This window comes from Elgaria multicarinata, chromosome 3 (assembly GCF_023053635.1).
Source record: "Elgaria multicarinata webbii isolate HBS135686 ecotype San Diego chromosome 3, rElgMul1.1.pri, whole genome shotgun sequence".
Classification (NCBI taxonomy): domain Eukaryota; kingdom Metazoa; phylum Chordata; class Lepidosauria; order Squamata; family Anguidae; genus Elgaria; species Elgaria multicarinata.
Window position 1 is genome coordinate 6,500,280 of NC_086173.1, and position 27,184 is coordinate 6,527,463.

At 46.0% G+C, this 27,184-nt stretch overlaps 1 protein-coding gene across 4 annotated transcripts in view; it reads left to right on the forward strand.

Moving 5' to 3' along the window:
- Positions 1-6,923: 6,923 nt before the first annotated feature.
- B4GALNT1 (beta-1,4-N-acetyl-galactosaminyltransferase 1) overlaps positions 6,924-27,184 on the forward strand; it is an 81,013-nt gene continuing 60,752 nt past the window's right edge. The window contains exons 1-2 of one of the 4 annotated variants that reach the window (XM_063119201.1): positions 6,924-7,122; positions 7,625-8,145. Coding sequence is in view for 2 of the 4 variants with exons in the window: in XM_063119198.1 (XP_062975268.1) it covers positions 10,750-10,790 (41 nt within the window). In the remaining 2 variants the exon portion in view is untranslated. Of the gene's footprint in view, positions 7,123-7,624; positions 8,146-10,701; positions 10,791-23,120; positions 23,141-27,184 lie in introns of those variants that run through there. The other 3 variants (XM_063119200.1, XM_063119198.1, XM_063119199.1) reach the window with 3 other exon arrangements.

Consider the following 27,184-nt stretch of genomic DNA (forward strand, 5'->3'; position numbering starts at 1 on the left):
TTATCCAGGAAAGATGGTTCCCCCACCCCAGTTCTGTAGAAATCAATGGGAAACTAACCCGAGCTTTCAGGCCTCCTCACCCTTTGGAGTTAAAGAGAGCCACTTACTTGCTCTGTGAATCGGGCATTGTGCTAGGGGCGGACCCAAGAGCCTTGCCCCCACACAGAACGGCTCCAGCAGGAGCCCAGCAATGGAGATAATGGAAATCTTTGTACCATCTCAAAGTGGCTCATATTCTTTTCTGGGCTGTAAATTTGTACCACTAGAAAGGCTGCTGCAGCTGGGGTGGATGAGAGGCCCTGGATCTGGATCACCCTCTTGCTGCTTTGAAATGGCTGTGACAGAGAAAAGAGAATTGTATTTGGCTTAAGTGCAGAAATCCTTCAATCCAGGCTACTTACTGGCAATTGCCAAAAGCTCAGCCATCAGGGTCATTTTATGTAATACAATTAAGGGCTGGGATAACAGATCAGGCCATATCCGGCTCAGAGTAAGGAAAATAAAGACACTGGAAGCTCGATTGGATTCTTCGATGACAGATCAGTGTTTGGAAAATATGAACAGAGATGCAATCAGAATTCTAAACGCCTGGTTGCGGTAATAGCCTAGTTGGGGGGGGAGGCACTAAACTGAATCTCAGTTCAGATAGGAGGCGGTTCATCTGTTCAGGTGAGTGGTGTTTAACCTGTTCTGGAAGGGTTTACACTCTCCCCTAGAGGGTCTGGTGGCTTGCAGTTTGCGGGGTGCCCTCTGAACTAGAGGCACCCCGCAAATCCTTTTATAGCACATCCTTCCCCCACCTGGTGGCCTCTAGATATGTTGGGCTACAAGTCCCATCATCCCCAGCATGAGGACTCTGGGAGATGCTGTCCAATATATCTTGAGGCCACCAAGTGGGGAAAGTCTAGCATTTGGAGACATGCCCTAAACTTGGGCTTTCCATAATGTGTAGTATATACCTAATGGTAGGGCTGGCCCCACAAAGCGTCCCTTGGGCAGTGGACGCTGGGCAGTGGGGTTGGGGGGGCCAACACTGGCATGCCACCTGAGCCCTGAAGTTGTTTCCCTCTGCTGGAGGATAGAGGTGTGTGTGTGTATGTATGTATGTATGTATGCATGTATCTCACAGCCTGCTTTGTGCCCCCCTAAGCTACCCTGAACTGCTCAGTTAAGTAGAGGATACCATCGTATTGCCAGTGCTGAATTAAAATTAAAACTGCCAGTATGGTTAGCTTCTGTGTGTCAGTTGGGTGGGGGTGGCCACCTTGCCCTTTGCTTAGGGATGTATGATAAATTCATTTCACTTGTCTTTGATCGGGGTTTACCGAGTTTACACTTTCCAGACTGAACACAGACTTGGATGCAATCTGCAGTTAAAAACCCATACATTTGCGAGCTTGCAGTGCAATTCACAGACCAAAAAAATGCATTCAACAGCATGTGTGCTTCTGAAAAATGCACTTTAATCAATGGGAGAATGCCTACATTTCTAAGATGTGCACAATTGATGCAATGTTTGGAAAAATACACCCAAAAATAAATAGATTTTTGTGCAAAAAAAAAGGAAAAAAAAGAAAAAGAAAGAAGTATGTACCTACCCGGACCTTAAGATCATCTACAGGGGCCCTTCTCCGTGAGCCCCTGCCAAAGGAAGTGAGGCAGGTGGCTACTAGGAGGAGGGCTTTCTCCGCTGTGGCGCCCCGGTTGTGGAACGAGCTCCCCAGAGAGGTCCGCCTGGCGCCTACACTGTACTGCTTTCGTCGCCAGCTGAAGACCTTTTTATTCACTCAGTATTTTAACACTTAATTTTAACTTAAATTTAAATTTTACTGTTTTAACTCTGTATTTAAATCTTATATCAACTTTGCTGTGTGGTTTTATCCTGGTTGCGCTTTTTATACTGTATTTCGTAATTGTGTTTTAAACTGTTGGGTGTTTTACTGTGGTTTTAATTTTTGTGAACCGCCCAGAGAGCTTCGGCTATTGGGCGGTATAAAAATGTAATAAATAAATAAATAAATAAATAAATAAATAAGAAGAAGCTCATAATCTGATACAGACTTGAGTCAGAATGAGCTTTGAGATGGAAGTTAGAAAACTTTTATGAGCTCACATTTTGCTGATTCGCACATCCCTACATTTGCCTCAGGCAGCAAAATGTCTTCAGCTGATGTGGAGTTTCGTGGAGTGTGAACGTCTTGCGTATGTTTATTGCGTCTGCCACGCTCATGCTTTTATGCTCAGTTCTCCATTGGAGAAACAAGGTTTTGTTTGTTTGTTTTAATTAGATTTTAGGGGGTACTGATCTATAGGAATACGTGCTCATTTTGCAGTGTGAACTTGTTGAAACCCTGTTGTAAGTAGACATGCAGAGACTTTGAATTTGGGATGTTCTTTAAAAGTGTTGTGGAGTAATTCATTCAGAAGTCTTGTCCTGCTTGCTTCTGAGTAGGGCTAGACACACAGAGAGACGCGCGGGCAGCCAGCGCTGCTTGCACCTGCTCGGCGGCCAGGTAGAGCGTGCTTGCCCAGAGCCCCCTTCCTCCTCCCTCAGCAGCAGGAAGGGAGGCGCCGTGCCGCCCGCTACACTTGCGCACACAAGGAGGAGCGAGCAGGAGAAAGAAGGCAGGGGCAGCCACGGCTCAGTTTCCCTGCAGTCGAGCTCTGTGCAGCCGCCTTTGGTCCACGTTTTACACACACACACACTGCAAAGGGAAGTTTCCCTGGGCTTGAGATTCTTTAGGGGGTTCAGTTGAACCTGTTGAACCTGTTGTCTGCACGCCAATGCTGGGCATCATAAGTGAGTGTAGAAGTATACGTCAAAGTTAAGCTAGGAGTAGTAGCTACATCAGATAGCTGGAAAGAACTAAAACCACATGAAACAGATAAGGCATGACATCGGCTGAACCTGATGCTCTTCTTTGAGTGAAAGAAGTGGCAGATGGATAGAAGAGCCATTGGAACCACTGGAGTATTATCCAGCTCCTGTTAATAACCATCACGCAAAAATGTGTTTTCTTCTTGAGGAAGTTAGGATAGATGTGGACAACAACAGAGTCTTGCGGCACCTTAAAGAGGAAAAAATGTATCTTGGCATAAACTTTCATGGATTAGAGCTCACTCCCTCAGATGTGGGAATTCTCTGGGTAGGCACCTACTTTTCAGGTGACGCTGAAAAGTCAGGAAGTAGCCTCAGTGGCTAGCTTCTCTCAGATTCACTTGATAAAGAAACTAAACTTACCTGGCCATAGATAAGCTTGCTTCAGTTATACATGCTTCGGTAACCTGGATTGATGCCTCAGTACAGTGTGCTGCATTATATGGAGGGCTGTGTTTGAAAAGAGTCTGGAAACTTCCGTTGGTCCAAAATAAGCTGTGAGTTAGTTAACCGGTACTGGATGTTTGATCATATTGCACCATTCCTTTGTTAACTACAGGTCAATGTTGTTGTTTATTCGTTCAGTCGCTTCCGACTCTTTGTGACTTCATGGACCAGCCCACGCCAGAGCTTTCTGTCGGCCGTCGCCACCCCTAGCTCCCCCAAGGTCAAATCTGTCACCTCCAGAATATCATCCATCCATCTTGCCCTTGGTCGGCCCCTCTTCCTTTTGCCTTCCACTTTCCCTAGCATCAGCCTCTTCTCCAGGGTGTCCTGTCTTCTCATTATGTGGCCAAAGTACTTCAGTTTTGCCTATAATACCATTTCCTCAAGTGAGCAGTCTGGCTTTATTTCCTGGAGTATGGACTGGTTTGATCTTCTTGCAGTCCAAGGCACTCTCAGAATTTTCCTTCAACACCTCAGTTCAAAAGCATCTATCTTCCTTCGCTCAGCTTTCCTTATGGTCCAGCTCTCGCAGCCATAGGTTACTACGGGGAATACCATTGCTTTAACTATGCGGACCTTTGTTGTCAGTGTGGTGTCTCTGCTCTTAACTATTTGATCAAGATTTGTCATTGCTCTCCTCCCAAGAAGTAAACGTCTTCTGATTTCCTGGCTGCAGTCAGCGTCTGCAGTAATTTTTGCACCCAGAAATACAAAGTCTGTCACTGCCTCCACGTTTTCTCCCTCTATTTGCCAGTTATCAATCAAGCTGGTTGCCATAATCTTGGTTTTTTTGAGGTTTAACTGCAACCCAGCTTTTGCACTTTCTTTTTTCACCTTCATCATAAGGCTCCTCAGCTCCTCCTCGCTTTCAGCCATCAAAGTGGTGTCATCTGCATATCTGAGATTGTTAATGTTTCTTCCTGCGATTTTAACTCCAGCCTTGGATTCATCAAGCCCAGCACGTCGCATGATGTGTTCTGCATACAAGTTGAATAGGTAAGGTGAGAGTATGCAACCCTGCCGTACTCCTTTCCCAATCTTAAACCAGTCCGTTGTTCCATGGTCTGTTCTTACCGTGGCTACTTGTTCATTATACAGATTCCTCAGGAGGCAGACAAGATGACTTGGTATCCCCATACCACCAAGAACTTGCCACAGTTTGTTATGATCCACACAGTCAAAGGCTTTAGAATAGTCAATAAAACAGAAATAGATGCTTTTCTGGAACTCCCTGGCTTTCTCCATTATCCAGCGGATATTGGCAATTTGGTCTCTAGTTCCTCTGCCTTTTCTAAACCCAGCTTGTACATCTGGCAATTCTCGCTCCATGAATTGCTGGAGTCTACCTTGCAGGATCTTGAGCATTACCTTGCTGGCATGTGAAATAAGTGCCACTGTCCGATAGTTGGAACATTCTTTAGTGTTTCCCTTTTTTGGTATGGGGATATAAGTTGATTTTTTCCTGTCTGACGGCCATTCTTGTGTTTTCCAAATTTGCTGGCATATGGCATGCATCACCTTGACAGCATCATCTTGCAATATTTTAAACAGTTCAGCTGGTCAATATCTGGACCCAATTCAGAGTGCTGTGTTTGATGTTTAGAGACCTTAACAGTTTGGGACCTAAAGGAATACATCTTCTCACATTTTAGCCTCTCTTGGAGAAATGACCCCACCTTGCAGTCTCCCCCTTTTTTTTTTAATTTCCCCAGACCTCTTAAAACTTATTTTTTAAAAAAGCTAGACCATTTAAATTGTTTTTTTTAAGGTTTAAAATACTGTTGGCACATTGAGAGTTTGTTTTTACTTGCTGCTGTTGGGATTTTTATGCTGCCCTGTATAATATTCTGGTCCTTGTGGTTAATCATTGTCTTTTAATGTTTTGATTGCTGTAAGCCATTCAGCAAACTTGATTATTTGGTGGCATATAAACTCAGTTAATAAATTATGAGCTGTTAACCTGGTTGCTTTTGTTTTCTGGATGATTTAGCAGCACTCATAAAAATAAAACATCCTTCTATATACAGGTTTTGGCTATGGTCATTCTCTTCTATATATCTGAGGGTTTCCTTCCACAGAGATAAAATTCTAAGAATGGCTGTTAGGTTTGGGCAGCAGCAAAAAAGTACAGCGATAGCAGCTTCAGGATTCTTTGTGTAACTGATGTTGACTGGACACCTTCTGTAGCTCAAGGCTCAGTTAAAGTTGCTTCTCTCCCTCCCCCTGGCAAGCAGCCTTCCTTAAGATAGTACCTCCTGTTTTGGACTCCATCCCCCATTCTCCCCAGCAAGTATGGGCAATAGTCAGGGCTGATGAGAAGTGTAGTGCAAAGCATTTTCAGGATGTCAGGCTGGGGAAAGTTGCAGGGTCAGCTTTCCCCATCTGTGTATCTCCTGAGCCAAAAAGGGCTGACCCTGTTGAATTTCTGCCCACTATGCAGCCATGGGTAGAGGGAAAAGATGGTCCTCATCCAAATCAGGGGGACTTGGAGTAGGCCCCCTCAAAATCATCGGCCCGGGGTCATGCCAACTGGCCCCACTGCCTCCCTCCCCTCCAGCCCTTCATTTCCCCAGTGCCTCTGAGTCACCAAAGCCGTCTCTGAGAGGCAGAACTTCTGAAGATGTCATGCTTAGACTTTGATGAGTCCTTTTGGGATGGAATGATGTGATTTTTGTGGTAGGAGAGGGGGGGGTCTATTTCTGGGTACAAAGGGAGAATTTGTTCCATGGGTCCAATCATCTGCCCAATTTATGTTGTCTTAGGGGGCTGGAGGGGAAAGTGGCAAAAATAGGGCTGACAGCTTCTGTCCCTCTCCCTTTAATAGCAGCCTAACATCAGGAAGATGAGTTTCCCCATCACCCTCTCCGTGGAAACTTCACCTTCTTGTCTTCCAAACTACCAGGTTGCTCTTAAGGAGCAACTTTGCAAATTTGGCGTAACAACCCCAAATTTACTACACCTCCATATTCTGGCATCTTTCCTCTAGACACCTGTTCTGATACAGGAAGTGCTTTGCAATCTTTGTATTCCCCTCCCCCACCCCACAACACCCTTGCAAGGTAGTCCTGCTATCCCCATTTTCGAAACTGCTCTCTCTGTAAAAGCGGGGAGGAGGAAGGTTGCCAACTGTTTCCCCTACAAGGGCGCCTGTCCTTCCAAATAGCTGCGTGAGGAGCAGAAACGCAGGACGCAGCGCTGAAGATAGGTTTGGAGCCTTGAGGAGGAATCCAGAGCTGCATTGCCTGCCACGGCTGATCATTTTCAATATTAACTTTTCGAGCAGCACTTAGGGGTTGCTTGTGATTGCTCTTTTTCTTTCTTTTTTGAACCCGCTTTCCAACAGAGTTTACATTTTCAGTAGGGTGAGTGGTTGCCTGATGGATGGAATAAACTATTTAAAAAAGTGGAGGGAGGCGGAAAAACTGGATTAAACCACCACACTGGCTTTTTTCACTCACCGCAGAATTTTCTCGCCCGCTCTCTGGCAACTAGGAGAAAGCAGAGGCATTATTGTTTTTAAACCATGTAGTAGCGCAGGCTGGAGCGTCTCTCCCGTCTCCCCGCCCTTTCTTTCTCCCCCTCCTTTGAACATAGAGACGCGGTTGGCTTACAGAAACACAAGCATTCTTCATTGTGCTGAACATCAGCCGGGACGGGGGGGGGGGGGGGAGAAGAGGCGTCAGAAACAAGGAAGGATACCCCGGGGTCGAGGGGCCGAACCGAAAACAAGATGTGAACCCGCCCCAGAAGATGGTGCAGCACTGAAAGGGGAGCCCCCGTTCCTCCTCCAGGGAAAGGTAACCCACCCCGCCACCCCCATTCCACGATGCCTGAACGAGACGAAGCCGGGGCTTTGCTTTTTGTTATAGCCTTTGGGGGTGGAGACAGATCGAATCGATTTATTCCAATGCAGCTTTCCCCCCCCCCCGCCCCAATGCGGGGACTGAAAGGGATGGGTGGGGACTGTCACAATTTGGATGGGGAGGTGGAAACAACAGGGCCTTTTGGATCCGGATCAAATGAGGCCATTTTTCCGACTCCCCTCCTGTCCAATCCCACCCCGCTTTTCTTCCTCCCTCCCTCTTCTTCTATGGCAGAGAAAAGCGCCCCCTTTCCCATTCTGCTTGACAGGGCAGTGATGGGTTAATGCCTCCTTCTCGCTGGCTTCCCTTGTCGCGTCAGGGCGAGGGGAGGGGGCGGAATCTCCTGGGTGCAGGTTGCATTGCATCTCTCTCTCTCTCTCTCTCTCTCTCTCTCTCTCTCTCTCTCTCTCTGTGCACCTCCCCCCACCCCCGATAGAACCATCTTCTCCTGGGGATTTATCCCAAGGAGAGCCATTGAATTGAATTACTGGCCGGCAGGTGCCAAGATGAAGCCCTGGGAGCAGGCCCCGAGATGCAGCCATGGCCTCTAAAAGAGTCCGTTCTTCGCTCAGACCTGGACTGAAGGTGCTTCTAGAGTCTGCTGGAACCATGGCCAGTCATCAGTCTCGCTAGGGGGACCCCAAATAAGGAAGAAGGTGCCCTAGGAGAAGAACACTTGGACTGAATGGCACTCAGATGATTCTCTGTTGGGCCCAAGTTCTGGAGAGGGGTGATACAGGCGGCGATTTCTTTTCTTTTTAAAAAAGCAATAAGCCCGGTTTCCATAAGGATTCCAGCACCAGGTACCACCATCACCACTCCCAAAAGGAATGGCTCTGATTCAAAAGCTGGGGTTGGTCCACTCTTGTTTCTTCTGCAACCCTGGGTGGATGTGACTCTTAAAAAAAGAAGGAAAGAAAGGGAAACATCTGATGTATCCTCATGACAACCTGTGAGGTAAGTGAGACGGCTTGACTTGTAACCCCACCCCACCCCACAAGCCTGGTGTGTTTTTAAATAGATGTTGCTGCACCCAATATGGGACCTTATGGTAAAGTGTGCATTGCAGCCTACGGCTGTGAATCTAAGCACACTGCTTGCTAAGGAACAAGTCCTGTTGTTCTCAGAGGTGCTTCCTTCTGAGGGTGCACTGCTTTTCTGTCAGTGTAGGTTAAAGAAAAGTAGGGTGAGGTTAAAAAGGGGGGGCAGGGTTTTCTTTTTTATGTTCAAAGGTTATGCTCATGTGCTTTTACACTGCTCGTTCTACTCAGAGGCCCGGTCAGGCTTAATCCATCCTCTACTACAGGACTTTCCAGGTGACACTGAAGAATTTTATACCAAGTTCCTCCTTGCTGATAGAAACCCCTCAGTTGCTAAATTCTGCCACTTGGCTATGAGAACACGTCATAACCTATTAACCACAGAGGACTGTTAAATCTCTGGGAGATGGGAACTAAGGATCTGTACTACTTTGTATGGTTGCTGTGGCTGAATTGATGTTGTGCTGGTCTCGGACCGTAATAAAGTGATTGATTGATACTATCCAATATAATAGTATCAATTAGGGGTGTGATCCGCTCTGATTAGGAGCGTAGAAGCAGTAGCGGATTGGCCTGCTCCGCCTTACCCAGAGGCGGAGTAGGAGCGGACCGTGGACCCCTAGAAGCAAGGCGAAGAGAAGCGACCATTTTTCGGAGCTCCTAGTTCAGGCGGAGCGCTCCGGTCGCCATCTTGAAAACATTTCGCCATAGGATTGCATTGCGGCAAATAATCACGGATAACTACGTTCTTTTTGAAGCTATCGTTCTGGAAATTCTTGTGCTCAGAGAGTCGTGGATGGGGGTCATTTTGAGACCACTCTCACCTCTCTGCGTTGTGCGGGTCGCGTGCTATCTTTTTTTGAAAATCGGGTCAACCGCGTGGCTCAAACGGTGTTTTCGGCTTTTCGCCCATAGGATTGCATTGAGGGAAAGACTCGGGCATAACTAGGTTGGTTTTTAAGCTATCATTCTGAAAATTCTTGTGCACAGAGAGTCGTGGATGGGGGTCATTTTGAGACTACTCTCAACTTTCTGCGTCGTGCGGGTCGCGCGCTAGAAGTTTTTAAAAAATTGGCAGGAAAAATACCTTTTTCAAAGGGCTGAGGGGCAGAGTCAGCTCCCGGTCATGATCACATGATCCCAAAGTTAGAGGAGGGCATAGGCAAAACAGGTAACTTGGGATTCTGGGAAACTTCTCTTTCTTCATCTGAATGGGCTTTTCCCAGTGTTTTTTAAAACAGTAGCCCAAGCAAATGCACAAACACAACCTGAAATCATATACTAAGCCAAGAATAAGAGATAGAAACACAGCACTGCTCCCCACCCTAACTTTGGGGAACAACTGAAAAGATGTGGTGCAAGGGGATGAGCTCCCCTAGGGCATCTCATCGTGGACGTGCCCCCACTCTCTCCTGCACTGGAAGGCCATTAGAGCCTTCCAAAGAGAGTAAAACGGTGGAGCAATGCCTATTATGAGTTGAAGTGAGTGTTTACTTCTTAATCTCAGAGCTGTTGGTGGCTGTCTTGAGTTGAACTGGCAGCTGCTTCCCCCTCCCCCGGGCACGTCCCCCTATTGCTGGTAAAAGACAGATAGATATAGCCTTTTTAAAAAAAATCTTCTTGCTGTTTATTGAGCAACACTGCTGCTTTTAATTCCACCCCTCCTTTGTTTATTTATTGATTTATTCCATTTTATATGCATTACTGGCTTATCCTTGGCTCACTTCCTTATGCCCCCAGAAATGCCAGCTGCATGCCTGCCTGCCTGCCTTCCCTCCCTCCTCCCCTGCCCACCTCGCAGGGATGTTGTGTGTGTGTGGCTTTGACTCAGGGGAGAAATCCTTCCTGCGCTCACTTGGAGTTTTGGAAGTTCCAAATTTTGCAGGTTTAAGCCCCGCCAAAAAACAGGGGATGATGGGACTGCCTTGAGTCTCGGCGTGCGGCGTATGTATCCCTGGATAAGCTGTCATGGTGGTGTGTTTGAGGGTTTTTTTTAACGTGCAAAATTGACGGAGCTATGGAAAGGGGTGTTGGATTTTCATAAATTCCCCAAAAATCAGGGGATGATGGGACTGCCTTGAGTCTCGGCGTGCGTATGTATCCCTGGATAAGCTTTCATGGTGGTGAGTTTGAGGTTTCTAACGTGCAAATTGACGGAGCTATGGAAAGGGGTGTGAATGGGGTGCCCGATTTTCAAAAATTCCCCAAAAATCAGGGGATGATGGGATTGCTTTGAAACTTGGCGTGCATGTGTATACCCCCATGAGGTGTCATGGTGCCAAACATGAGGTTTCTAACTTGAACAGAAAAAAAGTTGTATAATTTTTTAGCTTTCAATGCAAGCCTATGGGGGGGGGAAAACGGAGCTCCGGATCCGGATCCGGAGCTCCGAGCGGAGCGGAGCGGGGGCGGGGCGGAGCGGCCCGATCCGGAAAATGGCGGATCTGCAAGTGAAGTGCACACCCCTAGTATCAATAGAGCATAGTAAAGTTCTTTTTTATGTTTTGCATCTTATCAGTTCATGCCTCCCGATGGTGAAGTACGTGCTAATTCAAGTGGCAGGTATGTACGGCTAGCATGTGGGTATGGCGTGGGCAGGTTTCATGGCTGAGAGCATGAAACCTACATCATCCCTGAGCTGACCGATTTGTTTAGCTCCACAACGGATAACCCTTCCATCCAGTGCTCACCCTTTCACCTTCTGGAGGGTCAGAGAATCACCTTAGTCCCCTTTCCCTCTGGTTTGGAGTCTGCCTCCCTGCCAGGCCTTGCTCCACCACCACGAGGCCTGGGTACCATAGGGGTTGGGTGGGGTGTTCTCATGGCCTGGCATCTTTTTAACCCATTATCATCCCATAAGGCCTCTTGGCACCCTGCCTCGTCTGTCACTCCAGGCCTCAATGTGCAGCTAATCTGGAAGGAAGTGTATGTGAGTGGAACAGCAGATTGATCTAATGTGTGGCACAGGCTTTCCTAATGGCTGTTACCCTCATCATTTGCCCAATTTGTCCCTGCTTTCCATAGCAGTTGGAAGTTTGGGGCAGCTTTTTCCAGGAGCAGAGTCATTTATATGTTGTCTTTTGGAAATTATGTTTATCTATAAAGTTGCGTATTACATTGAGCTGTGGGCATTGCCTCTGTCACTTAAAGGTTCTTTGGAAATGGGGAGGGTGTTGATGCAGCTACTACCTTTGCAAATAAAAAAAGAAAGGGAAAAAGATCCCACAGTCCTTTCTGTCTGCCCCATGCCCTTTCAACTAACATGCTTTTGGCTTTATGGGGTGAGTAAAGTTCAGTCAATGCTGGAAGGTTAAAATTTAATCTCTGTTGAAGGACTAAAGTGCAATTTTACACAAGGGCTCCACATGGACAACCTACCTATTGGACTGCAAGATCAGAGAGGGGAAATTGTGTGTACAGTTCTTAATTGCACACATAGGTCTGTCTCCATCTGGCTTGAGATGTGTATGCAGAAGCCTTTTTCAATGCATACAAAATGGCCCCTAGCTGGACTGGGATATGTGTATATTTTAATATGCTAAAAAAAAAGAGAGTTAAATATTGATTTAAAACAAATGCACCTGCGAATTAATGATCTGGTTCAAACATCTTAAATTTACGATGAACACTGGGCAAGAAGTGCGTACCTTATATAATATACTGGATATTTTTCAACTATTTTTTAGAAAATGTTACATGGTATGCTGTTAATTAATATTTAACTTTGTTCATTATGTCTCATTACATACTGGGCAGAACTGATTTTTTTCATAGGGAAAGGAAAAGAAGACAAAGCATCCTTGTTTATAGAGAGTAAATATTTATAATTTGAGAAAGGAGCAAATTGAAGAGCTTGGGTAGTTTTAAAGAGCATAAAAACAAGAGTATGATTTTCCTCGTAATATTCAGCATGGCACCTCCTAGAGCTAAGGGCTGGATCTCAGTGCCAATGATGACTTGCCAATCCCTGGCCTCCTTTATCAAGCCCATAATAACAACAGAGTATATAACTAAGGCCGTTGCTAGATGAGGGTTTAGCCCGGGCTGATACCCGGGCTCACCCCTGTGTGTCCAGATGATGCACAGGGGATCCCGGGGTCAGCCCGGACTAAACCCTCCCTTAGCCCGGGATAACCGGTGCCAGTTGTGGCCTGGTATTTCCGCAGCCCCGGGCTGAGCTTGGGGCTCCGGAAGGTCTAGACGGTTCTGTGGCTTTTCCCGGCTATGCGGCTTACTCGTGAGTAGCTGGGAGAAGCCAAGCGCTGTGCACATCGGGCTGGGGGGGGGAATCGTGGGGTGGGAGAAATGGGGGCGGGGGGAAGAGCAGACCCGGCGGGAGAGATGGGGGGAAGAGAGATGGGGAGATCACAGCCGGGGGGGATCGGAGATCACGGCCAGGGGGGCGGAAGGGGCATCGGACATGGCGGGCAGGCGGGGCGAGCGAGCGAACGGGGGTGCGGGCGGGGATCGGACATGGCGAGCGGGCAAGTGAGCGAGCGGGGGTGCGGGCAGGGGATCGGACATGGCGGGGCAGGCAGGTGAACGAGCGGTGGTGTGGGCGGGGATCAGACATGGCGAGCGAGTGGGCGAGCGGATCGGACATGACAGGCGGGCAGGGGGCATCAGACATTGCGGGGGGAAATCAGGGACAGGGGGGAGCGGGGAACTTCTTTTTTTTTACCTACCTTGTCGTTGGTGCGCCCCTGCACACATGGCCCCCTTAAGTTTTTTAAAAAATGGCCAATGCAACGGGGCTTTCCCTTACCCCATCATGCGTAGACTGGGGCGACGGCCCGTGCTAGCTGCAGCGCGGGCTCGCCCCTACTCCCCACCGGATTAACAGGTAGGTCTAGCAAGGCCCATAGTCTGTCATATTTAGAATTCTTGATCTCAAATGTGGGGATTTTCTGGTCTAACAGGATAGGCCTGAGCTAGAGGCGGGTCACTAGATGGAACAAAGCTAATTCCATTGTTAGCTACAGTAAACTGGTAGAAGTTTACATATTGAGAAGGCCATGCCTCTATGCCAGCGCCACGTGCTGAGATGGATCAGGTCAACTTCTAGGATTCCAAACCTGGTATTTTATTTTTATTTTGTACTGACAGAGAGGTTCCTTGATCCTTGCAGTTGGCTCTCCTTTTCTGGAGTGGAGGCATTGGCTGCATTCAGACGACACTTTGGTGTGAACTGCAGCCCACGGACTGAGTGGTGTGGGCTTCTAGCACGTTGCTTTAAGGTGTCATGGTAAAAGTTGTCCATGGGGTGGAGTTCATCCATTGTGTGGGGTAGTCTTCTCTCCCCTCTCCACCCTCCCCACCAAATGGTGGTGCTGGTTCTTGCTTACTTTATCGGGGCGCCACCATTCCATGCGGAGGGGAGGGGTGGACCTGGGAAGAGAGCTGGAAGTCGCAACGTACCTGTTGCCCTAGCAACAAGCACCGCCACTGCACCTCCCTGGAAAATGGATCCATCCACCAAAGGAAGAAGGCGATGGCCTAGGCAGATGGATCCATTTTACAGTGAGACACCACCACTTGCTGCTAGGGCGATGGTTGCATCTGTCACTGATGCAGCCGACGCTGTAGGAAGAAAGGGGTGGCGGGTGGATCAGTCCTTGGAGGAAAAGTGATCTATCTGCCGCTTCCTCCTTTCAGCACAGGTAGAGCAATCTGCAGTGGGATGGACTCAGTAAGGACGCCCTGCTGCAGGTTTTTGTAGCTGCGTTGAAAGGAGGAAGGACATCTCTGGTGGTTTGATGATACACATCAAGCCATAGGAGACATTCTTCACCCCCTGCCCTGCAAAGCATTTGGAGATCAGCGTAAGGGGATGGAACAAACTTGGGCTCTCTCTTGAGAGCATCAGGTAAGCACTTTCCATCCCCTCGAGCTGACATCCACATGGATCACAGGTCTGGGGGAGGGGTGGGCGGGCGAAGGGATGTGCATGTCCCTGGGAACATTTGGGTCATCACGATAACAGCGCCCCACTCAGGGCTCCTCAAGTGCATCCTGGCATTCTTTCCCTTGCCTATAGAGCCCCGCTAGGCAAGAGAGCCCAGGGTTTCTGTCGTTCTCGCCTGGCAACTGTGTAGACATGGGGAAAAGTCCATGGAGCCCACCACACGACACTCAACACAACGGTTGTGCAGGAACTCTCGTCTGCACGGTGTTGATATTCTGTGTGGAGTGTTTTCGGGGGAAAAACCAACCCCTCTACCGTTGCATGGAGTTTTCCCACCAGACAACATGTTTCTCAACGGTGGTGTAAAAACTCCACCACGGAATTCTATTTATTTATTAAAACATTTATATCCCGCCCTATTATCACTGGGATCTCAGGGCAGCATACAGATAAAATCAGAACAATATATAAATAATTTACACAGCTAAGAGAAGTGTAGGAGGGAATCAGAAAGTGTGGAGAGGAGGGAGGGAGGGAGGGAGCACGTGAGTCTGAGGGCTCCTTCATCTCCTGAGCCACAAGCCCACATCTGAAGTGAGCTACTGAGTTGGACAAGGGGTTGGGCAGAGGCAGGCGCAGGACAAAAAAAGCTTAGAGATGGGTGAATAGGAAGGTAAAGGAAGAGCGGATTTGCAGAACTAGAATCAGCACAGTATCAAAGACCATGGTAGAACAGCAATGCCGCATTGCCGCTGTGAGCCCCCCAAAACCCACAGTTTCTCTCCTACGGGGTTGTGCCCCATTTAGCTTCATCCCACGTACCTGTTTCCCTCAAATTATCCCCTACAGCGCTAAGCTGTCGCCATTGTTGTTGTTAGCTAAATCACACCCCGGGCGGCAGCGCTCCTAAGATCCTTTGCGTACTAGGAAAAGGGTTTAAGGGGAGAAATGTGAAAAATCATAAAAAAAATCAACGGATGACCAAATCCGATTCAAATTTGGTATGCTTAAAGCTCTCCTTAATATCTATTACTGTGCCAATTTTGATGTCTTTATCTTTAAAACTTACGCAGATGTAAGCATTTGTTTAATTTTTCTTTAAACATGATCCTGCACACCCAGTGGCCGCTTGGAAAACAACAAATGATTTGCTTGAAAACTAGTAGCTAAATACCTCGATTCTTTTCCCTTTATAGCAGAATTAAAGCAGGATGCATGGGAGTACTTCACAGTCAAAGCATATTATAAACTGGAAAATACTTCAGAGTATTTCACAATAAAAGCAGATTATAAGCTGGAAAACTTCGGAGTCCTTTGCATGCAATTCACAGTGATTGCACAGTATAACCCTGGTGTGATTAAGCTCATTATCTCCATGCCAAAGAGTGAGTGTGCGAGGATCATGTTGGGGGAGAGCCACCACCACTGCCTGTCCCTCCATGGCTTCCCCCCCCCCTTACCTCATGGGGATTAAAGCCAATGGAATGGAGACCTTTCCGCCCAGCAAAAGGAAGACTCATAGAATTAGAATCATAGAATAGTAGAATTGGAAAGGGCCTATAGTGCCATCGAGTCCAACCCTCTGTTCAATGCAGGAATCCACCTTAAAGAATCCCTGACAGATGGCTGTCCAGCTGTATCTTGAATGCCTCTAGTGTGGGCAAGCCCATGAGTTCCCTAGATCACTGGTTCCATTGTTATATTGCTCTAACAGTCAGGAAGTTTTTCCTAATGTCCAGCCAGAATCTGGCTTCCTGTAACTTGAGCTCGTTATTCCATGTCCTGCACTCTGGGGTGATCGAGAAGAGATCCTGGCCCTACCTTTCAAGTACTTGAAGAGTGTTATCATATCTCCCCTCAGTCTTCTCTTCTCAAGGCTAAACATGCCCAGTTCTTTTAGTCACCATCAGCACTCTGCTGCAGTATCTCCCTTGTGGTTAGAAGGTAGAAAGCCAACAGGGGAGTGGGGGCTTCCCAGTGTACTGCACTGAGTGACATATGTTAGAGCAGTATAACAATGGAATCAGTTGCCTGGTGAGGTTGTGGCCTCTCCCGCACTAGAGGCCTTCAAGAGGCAGCTGGACAACCATCTGTCAGGGATGCTTTAGGGTGGATTCCTGCATTGAGCAGGGGGTTGGACTCGATGGCCTTGTAGGACCCTTCCAACTCTGCTATTCTATGATTCTATGTACAACTATCTGCCTGCTGGACAGAAGTCATGGGGGTGTGCTCGATGTAATGAGCTTCTGGCTCTCAGGGAACAAGTTTGTTCCCTTGAGGCCAAGGTTGCAGATGTGGAGAAGCTAAGAGAGGCAGAGAGGTTCAATAATAAAGGAATCCAGCAAGGAAAAGGCTCTGAAGTTATTGCCTGGTGGTCTAGGGGCAAGTGGCAGGCTGAGCAGGTAAGCTCACCCCTATGGTCCCTATGCCTGAGGGATACCACATGGTGTTAGAAGTGGGATATCCCCTTCAGAAAACCACTTGAAGAGGGTTTTTAGTGCCCACTGCCATATTGGAAGACAAGATGGAGCATTTTAAACCTCCTGGAACAGTGACACACCAAACTCCCTGCAGCAAAGCCCACGCCACCAAGTGGATGAAACAGAGGCCCCACCCAGGCCTTTGATGAGGACCTGGAGGCTGCAGGCCTCTTAAAGGTACATCCGGATATCACAGACCGAATAGCGACATCCCACTCCATTGGGGACAGCTCCTTGCAGTCATGGTGAATGCGGGTCTCCAGGAAGGAAGGTGTCATTCTGAGAAAGAGGGAAATGAGGCCCTAGAAGGGATCCATTCCTCAGAAGATGAGCAAATATCCTCTTGTGATGAGGATGTGCCTCTGGGGAGAAGGGGGCTTGTGGTAGTGGGGTATTTGATCATTAGACACATAGACGGGCTCCACTTGAACCAAAATGGAACCACACTGCTGGTACTAAACGTAAAAAGGTGGCAGAGTAGCTTTTAAACTAAACCCTTCCCAACAGGGACTGGGAAGCATCCAGTTCAGATTAAATCATCTGAATGGGATGAAGATGAAAATGTTTTTGATTGTCCAAATATAGAAGGGGAGCAAATAGATCATGAGGGACACTGTGTTTCTATGCAAATGCTAGAAGCCTCCGAGCCAAAATGGGAGATTTGGAGTGCTTGGGTTTAAAGGAGAAGCTGGACATAGTGGGCATTACAGAAACCTGGTGGGATGGAGAGAACCAGTGGAATACTGTTATCTCTGGATATAAACTCTACAGGAAGGACAGGGAAGGGCGTACTGGGGGCGGTGTTGCTCTGTATGTCAAAAAGGGCATAGAGTCGAGTAGGCTAGAGCACCTAAATGGGGTAGATTCTTCCACAGAAGCGCTGTGGGTGACAAAATAGGGCCCCCAAACTAATTTAGTGGTAGGAATGTGCTATCGTCTCCCATACCAGAATGCTCAGGGTGACCTTGAGATGGAAAATGAAATCATGGAGGTCTTCAAATGAAGTGTTGAAATAATAGGTGATTTCAATTACTCCCAGATTGACTGGATAAATGTGTGTTCCAGTCATGACAAAGAGGCTAAGTTTCTTGGTGCCCTAGAACAGCTGGTCAGGGAACTGACCAGAGGGGAGGCAACCCTGAATATAATCCTAAGTGGTGTTGCCCAGAACCTAGATGTAAATTTATTGAACCAATTGGTAACAGTGACCACAGTGCTATCAGATTCAATGTGTGGAGCTGAGCCTTTGTAACGTAACTTGTATCGCTGCCTTGTATACCATTGCTCAGTAGCATTACTTACCTTTTCTTGTAACGTTGCGGAACACACTGTTCGTTGCCCCGTTGTCTGTGTTGTTTCTTCTTCTCGTTTCTGTGATCCTTGCAATTCCCAGACTGTCCTTTCTCTGTGCCTCCCACTTCCTTGTTTTTGTATTTTCCGCGTGTCTCTAGCTAACATTCCTTTATGCACATGCTTTTAATTTCAAATCTTTGTGACGGGAGTTCTTCAGAGAGAGTGGTTTGTGGATTGTCGGAGATGTCTGTCTCTTGAGGAAAGTGTAGGGATGCCTGGTGAACGGAATGTGTTAAATCTTTCTCATTTTTAAAACATTATTTCCGTGGCATTACATGCAACCTACCTTGGGTAAAAACTTTATATATATATATATATATATATATATATATATATTAAAGGATATGCATATGCGCATTGATAATTTAATTTATTTTTATGCATATTTATGCTAATTTAATGCATATTTTTAAAAGACCCCCACCCCCTCCCCCTGCCCATGCAAATCAAGGCCTTTGAAAGGGCTCTTAATTCAAGCATTAAGAGGCTCTTTCAGAGGTCTCAATTGGTGCGGGTGGGGTGAGGAGAGTGGATGTCTTCCTGGTCTCTAGAAAGTGCTCTGATTGGCTACTCCGTTGGCATGGCTGGGATGATATTTGCATGTGCAGATATCGTCCCAGCCATGCCAACGGAGTAGCCAATCTGAGCACTTTCCGGAAGATGCCCATCCTCCTCCCCCTACCTGGTGGATGGAGGAGGGCAGGTGTCTTCCGGGCCCCTCTCCCAGAAGTCTCATGTCCTGCAAGACTTTCGGGATGAGTTGCCTAAAGTCTCATGAGATGAGACTTCTGGGAAAGGATTGGTGCGTGTCTGTGCACCAAAGAGAAAAACGCAAGCTGCTTGCTTGGCTGGCAGGCTGGGTGGCGGCGTTGGGCAACAGGCAGTGCCACCCATGCCAACAGCACCAGCTGTATGTGGTGGTGGTAGCAGTGGGCTGCAGCGGGTCGAACCAGCAGATCCAGCAGCATGCGAATGGGGGGGGGGCAGCAGCAGCAGCTCAGGTACCACGGCAGCCCTTCTGTCAGCTGGGTCAGTGAAGTGGTGATGATGGTGGTGGGCAGGAAAGGGGCCAGGACTGTCCTTGAGAAGGGAGGAGGGAAGGAAGCAGCGGAGCAACTGATATACTAATATGATAAATCTACACTTCTGGACTTCACTATATGCACATCCACAATCCCAGAAGCCTATTCCCCCCCCCGAAAAATTGAAAAAAATGAAGAAATAATGGATTATGGAATGTTTTATTTTAGCATGATGAATAATTTTTTTAAGACAAGGTGTTCAAATATTTACACCTCCAAATGATCCCTAAAAAGTATGTACAGTATCAGATTATTAGAATTTCTGTGCACTGAGGACAAGCAACTCCTTAACAAGGAAGTCCTTGCAAATTGAGTCTACAACTCTCAAATGCAAGAGCAAGATGCATTTCTGCCTCTAGGGGGCACTACCATTGAAGCTGAGACTGAAACTGATAGTGATAGCTATAGCCCTAGGGTGACCAACTGTCAGGATTTCCCCGGATTTGTCCTGGTTTTTGTTCTTTCCATGGTGTCAGGGAGGATTTTCTCTAATTTTCAATAATGTCCTGGAATGACACACCTTCCCCTTTAAGGCTGCCATTAGCATGGCAGGAGGGAGTGACATGCTTTCTTGAGGCACATCATTCCCCCACCCCGAGCTCCAATTGAGGTCTTAAAGGGGAAAGTGGGTCATGCGTGGACATTATAGAAAAGGCCCCAATTGGAGTGGATGGTGGTGGTGCAGAATGAAATCCTTTCCCCTCCTCCACTCCAATCGGGTTCTTTAAGGTGGCGGGGGAATAACGTACTTTCTGCAGGACTCAGAAAGCTGCTTCCCCCCCCACACACACACACACTCTAGGTGTCCTCTTTTTTGGTTTCCCAAATATGGTCACCCTCTATAGCCCAGAAAATGACTCTGATTAAATTTCATGCATATTCATTGAGTCTTGGATCCCCCCCCCCGCCATTTTCTCAATTCTTTTTATGGGAATGGGTGCTTTATGTCTGCTTGAAACTGTGGAGGACTAGCAGAGACATAAATAATTTTCTTTTTTACTAATGTTGATGGTTTCTTCTGTTGTTGTTTTTTAAAATTGCTTTTTGCCTATTCCTCATAAACTTGCAAAACCAAAGAAGTTCCTTATAGTTCAGGAGCTTGTAGCTCCATTTGTTTCCAAAAAAAGTCAAAATTTAAAAAAGTAAATTCAATTTGTAATAATTGTTTGAATACACTGTACTTTTAATATACCAAATGTAATAATTTTATGCCAAACCTACTGGGACATAATTACATTTTATGTTCCTAAAGTAACAAAGAGACTTTCAAATCTGTAAAAAGTGCTAATATTGCATTCCCCCCCCACAATTTCCCCCCAAATTTCCATTTTTTCCCAACCCCCCATGAGAAAAAATGGGTTTCTTTCTTGGTTTCAAAATTTCCAGAAATTTTACATCTCTGTTAATGACTAAACAAGTGCTAACGTCTTTACTGATGATGGCACTTCATGAATTAAGAGTTCTATCTGCCAGGTCTCTGGGTTAGCCAATTCCAGATGAGCCCTGAGTAGTTTGATTAGAATAAGAAATAGGCTATCAGACTTGCTAATTCTGTAGTTCTCATGCTTATATATCAGCAAGGGTTACTCTTAGACCCAGTTTGCATGATCAAACAACCCATGGTTTGTTAACTACAGGGTTGCTTGTGAGTGTGGAGGAATGCCTTCAATTAGTCCAGGAACCCCTGCTTTCAATTAGCCCAGGAGTGTGATATGCGAGCCCTGATTGTTTAGGAATTAAACAATCCAGAGTTAGTTCTCCACCAATTCCATAGTTAAACAACTCTGGAATTGGCCATGACATGTGAATCAGCTCTTAGTGAGTTGTATAAATTTCAGGTCAGGAATTGTAAATGGCAGTGTTCTTTCTGTAGCTGAGGGATTGGCAACTTGTGGCTTTCCAGATGTTTTGACTAACAACTCCAATAAACCCTCACCATTGGCTATGCTGTGCAATCCTAGCTGATACAGAACCCTTGCATCGCTAGGCTTCCTGGACAAAATAGAGATAGAATTAAGGTGTGTGAGGCATATACCTCAAAAAAGCAGTACAGCTGAGCTCTTTGGTGACTCCAGTCTTATTCTTTCGCTGCCCCTCCACCCCAATATTTTTGTCTGCTCAGCTCCCAAATTAGGAGATAGTTGACGTTCATTTCTATGCATGCAATAGAATTAACAGGTGCTGAGGTTTGCAGAATGTTGTGTGGGTAAAGGAATCGTCATTAGGAGCTGGTTGTTGACCTTTGGTTTGCATCCATCCGCTGCTTCCTTGCTGACTTGGTTCTTTTGACCGTAGAACCAAGTCCGGTAGCTCACTTGAATGGGGGAGGAGAAAGGGAATTGCTGAGTGTGCTAACAGGATTTGAATGACAAATATGTTAAGCAAATTGCCTGTTTCTAAAGTTGTTCCTGTTATGGGCTGGAGGAGGAAAGAGTGTTTTGTTTTTTACATTTTCTGGAGGCATCTGGCAAGAATCATGGCTTGAAAATGTTGCAAAATGTATTCTTTGTTGCACTCCACATCTCTCTCTGCTGATTATTTCCTTATGGCAAAAGAGGGCCCCAGTTCTTTGTACTCACATTTTGTTTGCCTTATTCCTTCAGTCATCACTGAGCACTTAGCAGAGACCTTGTGCCTGCACATCTACCTCCTTGCCATACATTGCAAGAGGATTTTTTTTTTCTGGAGGAGTAGGGGCAGTTTTTTTTAAAAAAAAAATGGATTCACATTCACAGTCTTAGACACTGCAGAGAGCGCATGTTCACTACCCCCAAGGGGCGGGGGTAAGGAAAAACAATGAAAAATCCCAGTTGCAGAAACTCACAATGAGCCAGCAAAAGAGAGGAGGGTCTAGTGGTAATTTAAAATGTGCATTGATTGCTTTTGTGCAAATTGTATTCAAAACCATTTACAATCAAAATAAAGCAAATAGGCTCTAGGGTGACCATATGAAAAGGAGGATAGGGCTCCCTTTACCTTTAACAGTTGCATAGAAAAGGAAATTTCAGCAGGTGTCATTTGTATATATGGAGAACCTGCTGAAATTCCCTCTTCATCACAACAGTTAAAGGTGCAGGAGCTATACTAGAGTGACCAGATTTAAAAGAGGGCAGGGCTCCTGCAGCTTTAACTGTTGTGATGAAGAGGAAATTTCACCAGGTTCCCCATATATACAAATGACATCTGCTGAAATTTCCTTTTCAATACAACTGTTAAAGATACAGGAGCCCTGTCCTCCTTTTCATATGGTCACCCTAAAATAGCAATAATAAAAAATGCATTAACTCTACTATCAAATAATGTGCTTGAAAGTGATGATACAGACGACCATCCCATAGGTGTTCATAGCAGTTTTCTACAGAAAGACAGGCTCAATCAGGGATGGCAGTAAAGGGTAGGCATAGTTGGATACCTGCCCAGGGACCCACTGACAAGAGCCCCCTCTACTTGTTCTTCCTCTTCACCATGGCAACCTGGTTGTTCACCTGCCTCTTGCTTTGACCCAGACAACAGTGGTGGTGAGAAGGAGGAGCAGGAAATGCCACTCACCCTGTTCAGAAGACCCCTTAAACCACGGGTTTAACCATGGTGAATAAGGCAAAAAGCCTTATTCACTGCGGTGGTGTGGAGTGGGCAAGACCCCCCCCCCCCCACAAACAAGGTGCTTGCCACCCCAGTTGCTGGACTCCTGTTATAATCACTTGCTTTCTAGGATGGCCAAGAAGGCAGTGGGTACAGGGGTTGATCCGCTTCCCAGCCAGTTCCAGGGCTGCTTGGTCAGCGGTTTCTAGGCAATTAATCATGTCATGGCAATTAATAGGGTTTGTTTTAGGAAGAGGTGGGGCAGGGTGGGAAGGTTAGGGAGTGATTGTGTGCAGGAGAGTGAGCACGTGCCAGCCAGGCTGGGGCTTCCCAAACAATGAGCAGCCTTAGTGAGTGGACACTGCCTACACCTTTCCTTTCGGCATCCCTGGTGGAGTGAGAAGAGAAAAGAAAGCAAGCCAGAGGAGGAAGGAAGGGACAAGGAGGGACCAGGGACCAGGTCTCTGCCTCTGCTTTGCTGCACCGCCAACTGTGCCCAGTTTAAATGAAGTATGTTTTAAAAGATTCTCCCCTTCTTTTCTTTAAGTTACTGATACCTTATTTCATTCCTTAAAACTGTCTGCTGACTTAACCTAGCATTCCATTTATATTTATTTCTCTCCCTTATAAAAAACACTTCCTAATATTGTTGGTCAGGAACATGCTTAAGACACTATTCAAATCTTCTGCACTGAAGAATCTTTAATTAACCCCTTGGGTTCTGTCAACCCACTTTTGCCTTTTTGTGAATTGAATCTGGTTGGTAGAATATTTCTGTGCTGGTTGCAAAAAGCTTTTAATGTTCAGCACATTGTCTTCCTTTACATTTTTTTTTTTTTTGGCATGTTGCTTTTTGGTATCAGCCTCTTTTGCCCAGTGTTTTGCCCAGTCTTTTAAGTTTTACTGTTTACTGTTTAACATTTGCCTATCTGGCCAGCTCAGTTTGAGCGAGGGTGGCTGGGTGGGTGGGGCGGCGGTGGGAGGCAGTTTTAAGAATATCACTATCCTCCTTCTCCTCCTCCTGGTATGATCTTATTATTATTTTTTAAACCTTTTTTGCTGGTGGAGGTTGCTGATATCCTTTGTTCATTTCTGGGTGGGTAGGGGATCATTTTTCTGCAGTGGTGGGGCATTTACCTCAGCACAAATACTTTTGTTTTAACAAAACCCATTCACATCAGAGTCCAGAGATTCATGTAAAAATGTTTTAATGAGGTTGTGACTTGTTAGAAATGCGATTTGAAATAAAGATTCAAGGACAATGGTGAAAGCACTCTGTTCCTTTTATTGATACAGAATTGCAAGTCTGGGTGCTCTAGCAAAGTAGGCACACCCTCCAAGCACATGTCAAGACATCTTAGACCCTACACCCGGCCGAAGAGGTCCCTCCCCGTCTCATTATTGGTCAGAGACTTGTGGGGTTACAGCCTATCCCGGCACGCAGCTTTGTTTACTTGCTACGCCTTTGATTACTTGCTTTTTCATTTCATTTAATATTCCACCCACCCCTATTTACTTATGTCCAAATATGGGTTTGATTGGTCTGGGCCTACCCACTTTATTGCTCTTTATCATCCCTCCACCCATCAGGTAACCACAAAATCACAAGTTAAGAAACAACAGATGTATGTTTCAGTTTTGTCACTTCTTCTGGCCACTAGTCTAACCACAAGTTCCGTATTTTTTTTTTTTTACTGTAACTGAATAGTCTAATGGCTAAAACTTCTGTCTGAGCAGTTTCCTGTCCCTTAACGATCTTTCAGTAAAGGTAACAGTACTTTAGCCTGGCTGCTATTTAGCTACATATTTTTAATTATATTATATTTGATATATATATATATATATATATATATATATATATATATATATATATATTTTAGCATAGCATTAATGAAAAAGTAACATATCTCTTTATTTCTCACAGACTGAATACAGAATGCATTTAAGTCTGTGCTGCCATGTTGTGTAAAAAATATTTGGGCTTGTGTGTGTGTGTGATTTGCAGATTGAGAAGTGTGTGTGTGTGTGTGTGTGTGTGTGTTTCGGCCTAGAATACATTTTGTTTTGCTGTATAATGCATCTCAATTATATTGTGAACATGTGGTTTTTAAAAAATCCTTTTTTTCCCTTTTCGTGGTACAAGTTAACACATATTCCTGGCTAAATTCCTCCTGTTTGATGGGGCACATCCCCCCCCCTTTAAACATGTGATTATGTAACCCAAACTCTCTCCCTTGTAGTCATTGACTCTTATTTGCCTGCTGCCTCAGTTTTCATATGTGTGAAACAGGTTTCCTTGTCTCCCATCTTCCTTTAATTTAAATGTTGGAGAAGTGGTCTCATCTATAAATGCCTTTCTCTGTGTTGTGACATACCCTGGATAAATTGTGTTTTTTCTAAGATACTTAAAAAGCCTGATCTCTATTGGTTCTGGGAACATACTGTGCTGCAATTATGTAACCGAAACTCACTCCCTTCCAGTCATTGACTCTTATTTGCCTGCTGCCTCAGTTTGCCTGTGTGTGAAATGGCTTTCCCACCTCCCTTTGCTTTCAATGAGTAGGCTCTGCCACAAACTGCTTTCTCTGTGTTATTTTGAAGAGGTTTCTGGGAAGAGGGTGACCCCCCTTGGCTCTGCCTCCAGTGAACCCACTTTCTGCCCCACCAGTTAGGGTTAGGTAACTGAAGTTTGGGGTGGGGGCACTCATAACTGCATCACACTTAAAACCCCTGATGCCTAAACTTATTCTTGGCAGTTCTCCAAACTATACTCCGGCACCATCAGCCAGACCCCGCTAGAAGACCTTTAGAAGAATTAAGCAGAACTCAGAGTTCCCCCCAAAGTTCTAGAGAGGTATGAATGAGGAAGACAAATAAAAATTGACAGTGAACCAAGTGCTTACTGTTCTTGAAGAACTGAAACAGTCTTTCAGTGAACTCCATAGACTGTGCCATAGCCATTACAATACCTCCAACAAGTGCTAGATGTGAACAAACATTTTCATCTCTGTGGCAAATTAAGTCATACCTGAGGAGCAGTATGGGTGATGAACATCTAAGTAATATTGCTATATTGGCAATTGAAAAGAAACTGTCACAAGCCCTAGAACTTGAAACTGTTGTCAGTCGTTTTACAGGCATGCGTAAGAATTGGCACATTTCCGCTTCTTTAGATCTACATACTTCTCCATTCCCTCTCAGTGAGTGACAATCTAATCACCCAGTGATGGCTATAAATTAGATACACAACAACATGCATTGGGTTTCCTAGGTGTACAGGGCCCAGGTGTCTCAGTTTGCTCTTACTTTCCATACACTAAAGACTCTACCTTCCTGGGTCTGCCTGCACTGGTTGAAAAGTAACTGTTTTCCAAAGAAAGTGTTCTGTCTGTCTAATCGGTATGTCAAGGAAATGCTTATGAAAGCCTTTTTCATAAGCATTTATGAAAGGAAATGCATTGAAAGCCTTTTTCCTTATTGCAACTTGAATTTGGCTAATACATGCTATATTTTTAAAAAGTAAATTAATCAATGTATGATTTATTTCAGAATATATGGTTAGGATGGCAGTTGTAGTGTGAGATATACTGTTATTTTTCTTTCAGAGATCTTAATGTGTGGGGCACAGCCCACCCACCTAGAAATATTTATTTATAGACTGTTAAAATGCTGGGAGAATAAAAAGGTCTTCACCTGGCGTCTAAAAGCTTATAACGTAGGTGCCAAGCGAACCTCCTTAGGGAGCTCATTCCACAGCAGAGAAGGCCCTCCTCCTGGTAGCCCCCTGCCTCACTTCCTTTGGCAGGGGCTCACGGAGAAGGACCCCTGAGGATGATCTTAGGGTCTGGGCAGGTACATACGGGAGGAGGCGTTCCTTCAGATAGCCTGGCCCCAAGCTACTCACGGCACCTTTTAAAAAAAATAATCCATGATGCCCCGCCACACAAGTGGCTTATTAAATTACTTGTGGGTAGTTTATTGAACAACTGTGCTTAATCTGAGTCTCTTGTCTCACTGAACAGTGGCGTTGTTTCACCCATTGACAACATTCCAGCATCACCCTGACTGGGTTGGGGTAGGGTGGGGTTGTGACTTTTTAATATGTCCTGAATCTCCTGGGCTATGCAGGCAGCGTGTTTCCCAGTTGCCCTGCACAGTGGGAGGCAATGAGTCAGTGTTCTGCAGTAAAAAACGGCACATTCTGTAAGGCTAGTTCAGCCTGGCTGACTGGTGAAAAGAGCTTGATAGTGACCCTGTTTAGACAACACACTAAGCCACGGCGGTTAAGCATTTTGAGCTAAACATTATGGCTTAGCGTGTTGTTTGAACCATGGCTACCCATGTTGTGCTGTGTGAACCATTGACTACACATGTCACACTCACTAATTTACCATTTGCTGCAAAAGGGTTAGTGGCCTAGCCATGGCTTTTAGTGGGCACGCCCCCTTGGGGGCGGCCATGTTGTCCTCCTTTTTGGTTTCTAAAATATGGTCATCCTAGCATGGTAGTCATCTGCTGAGGGCCCACACCCCAGCAGGGACCCACTGACAAAAG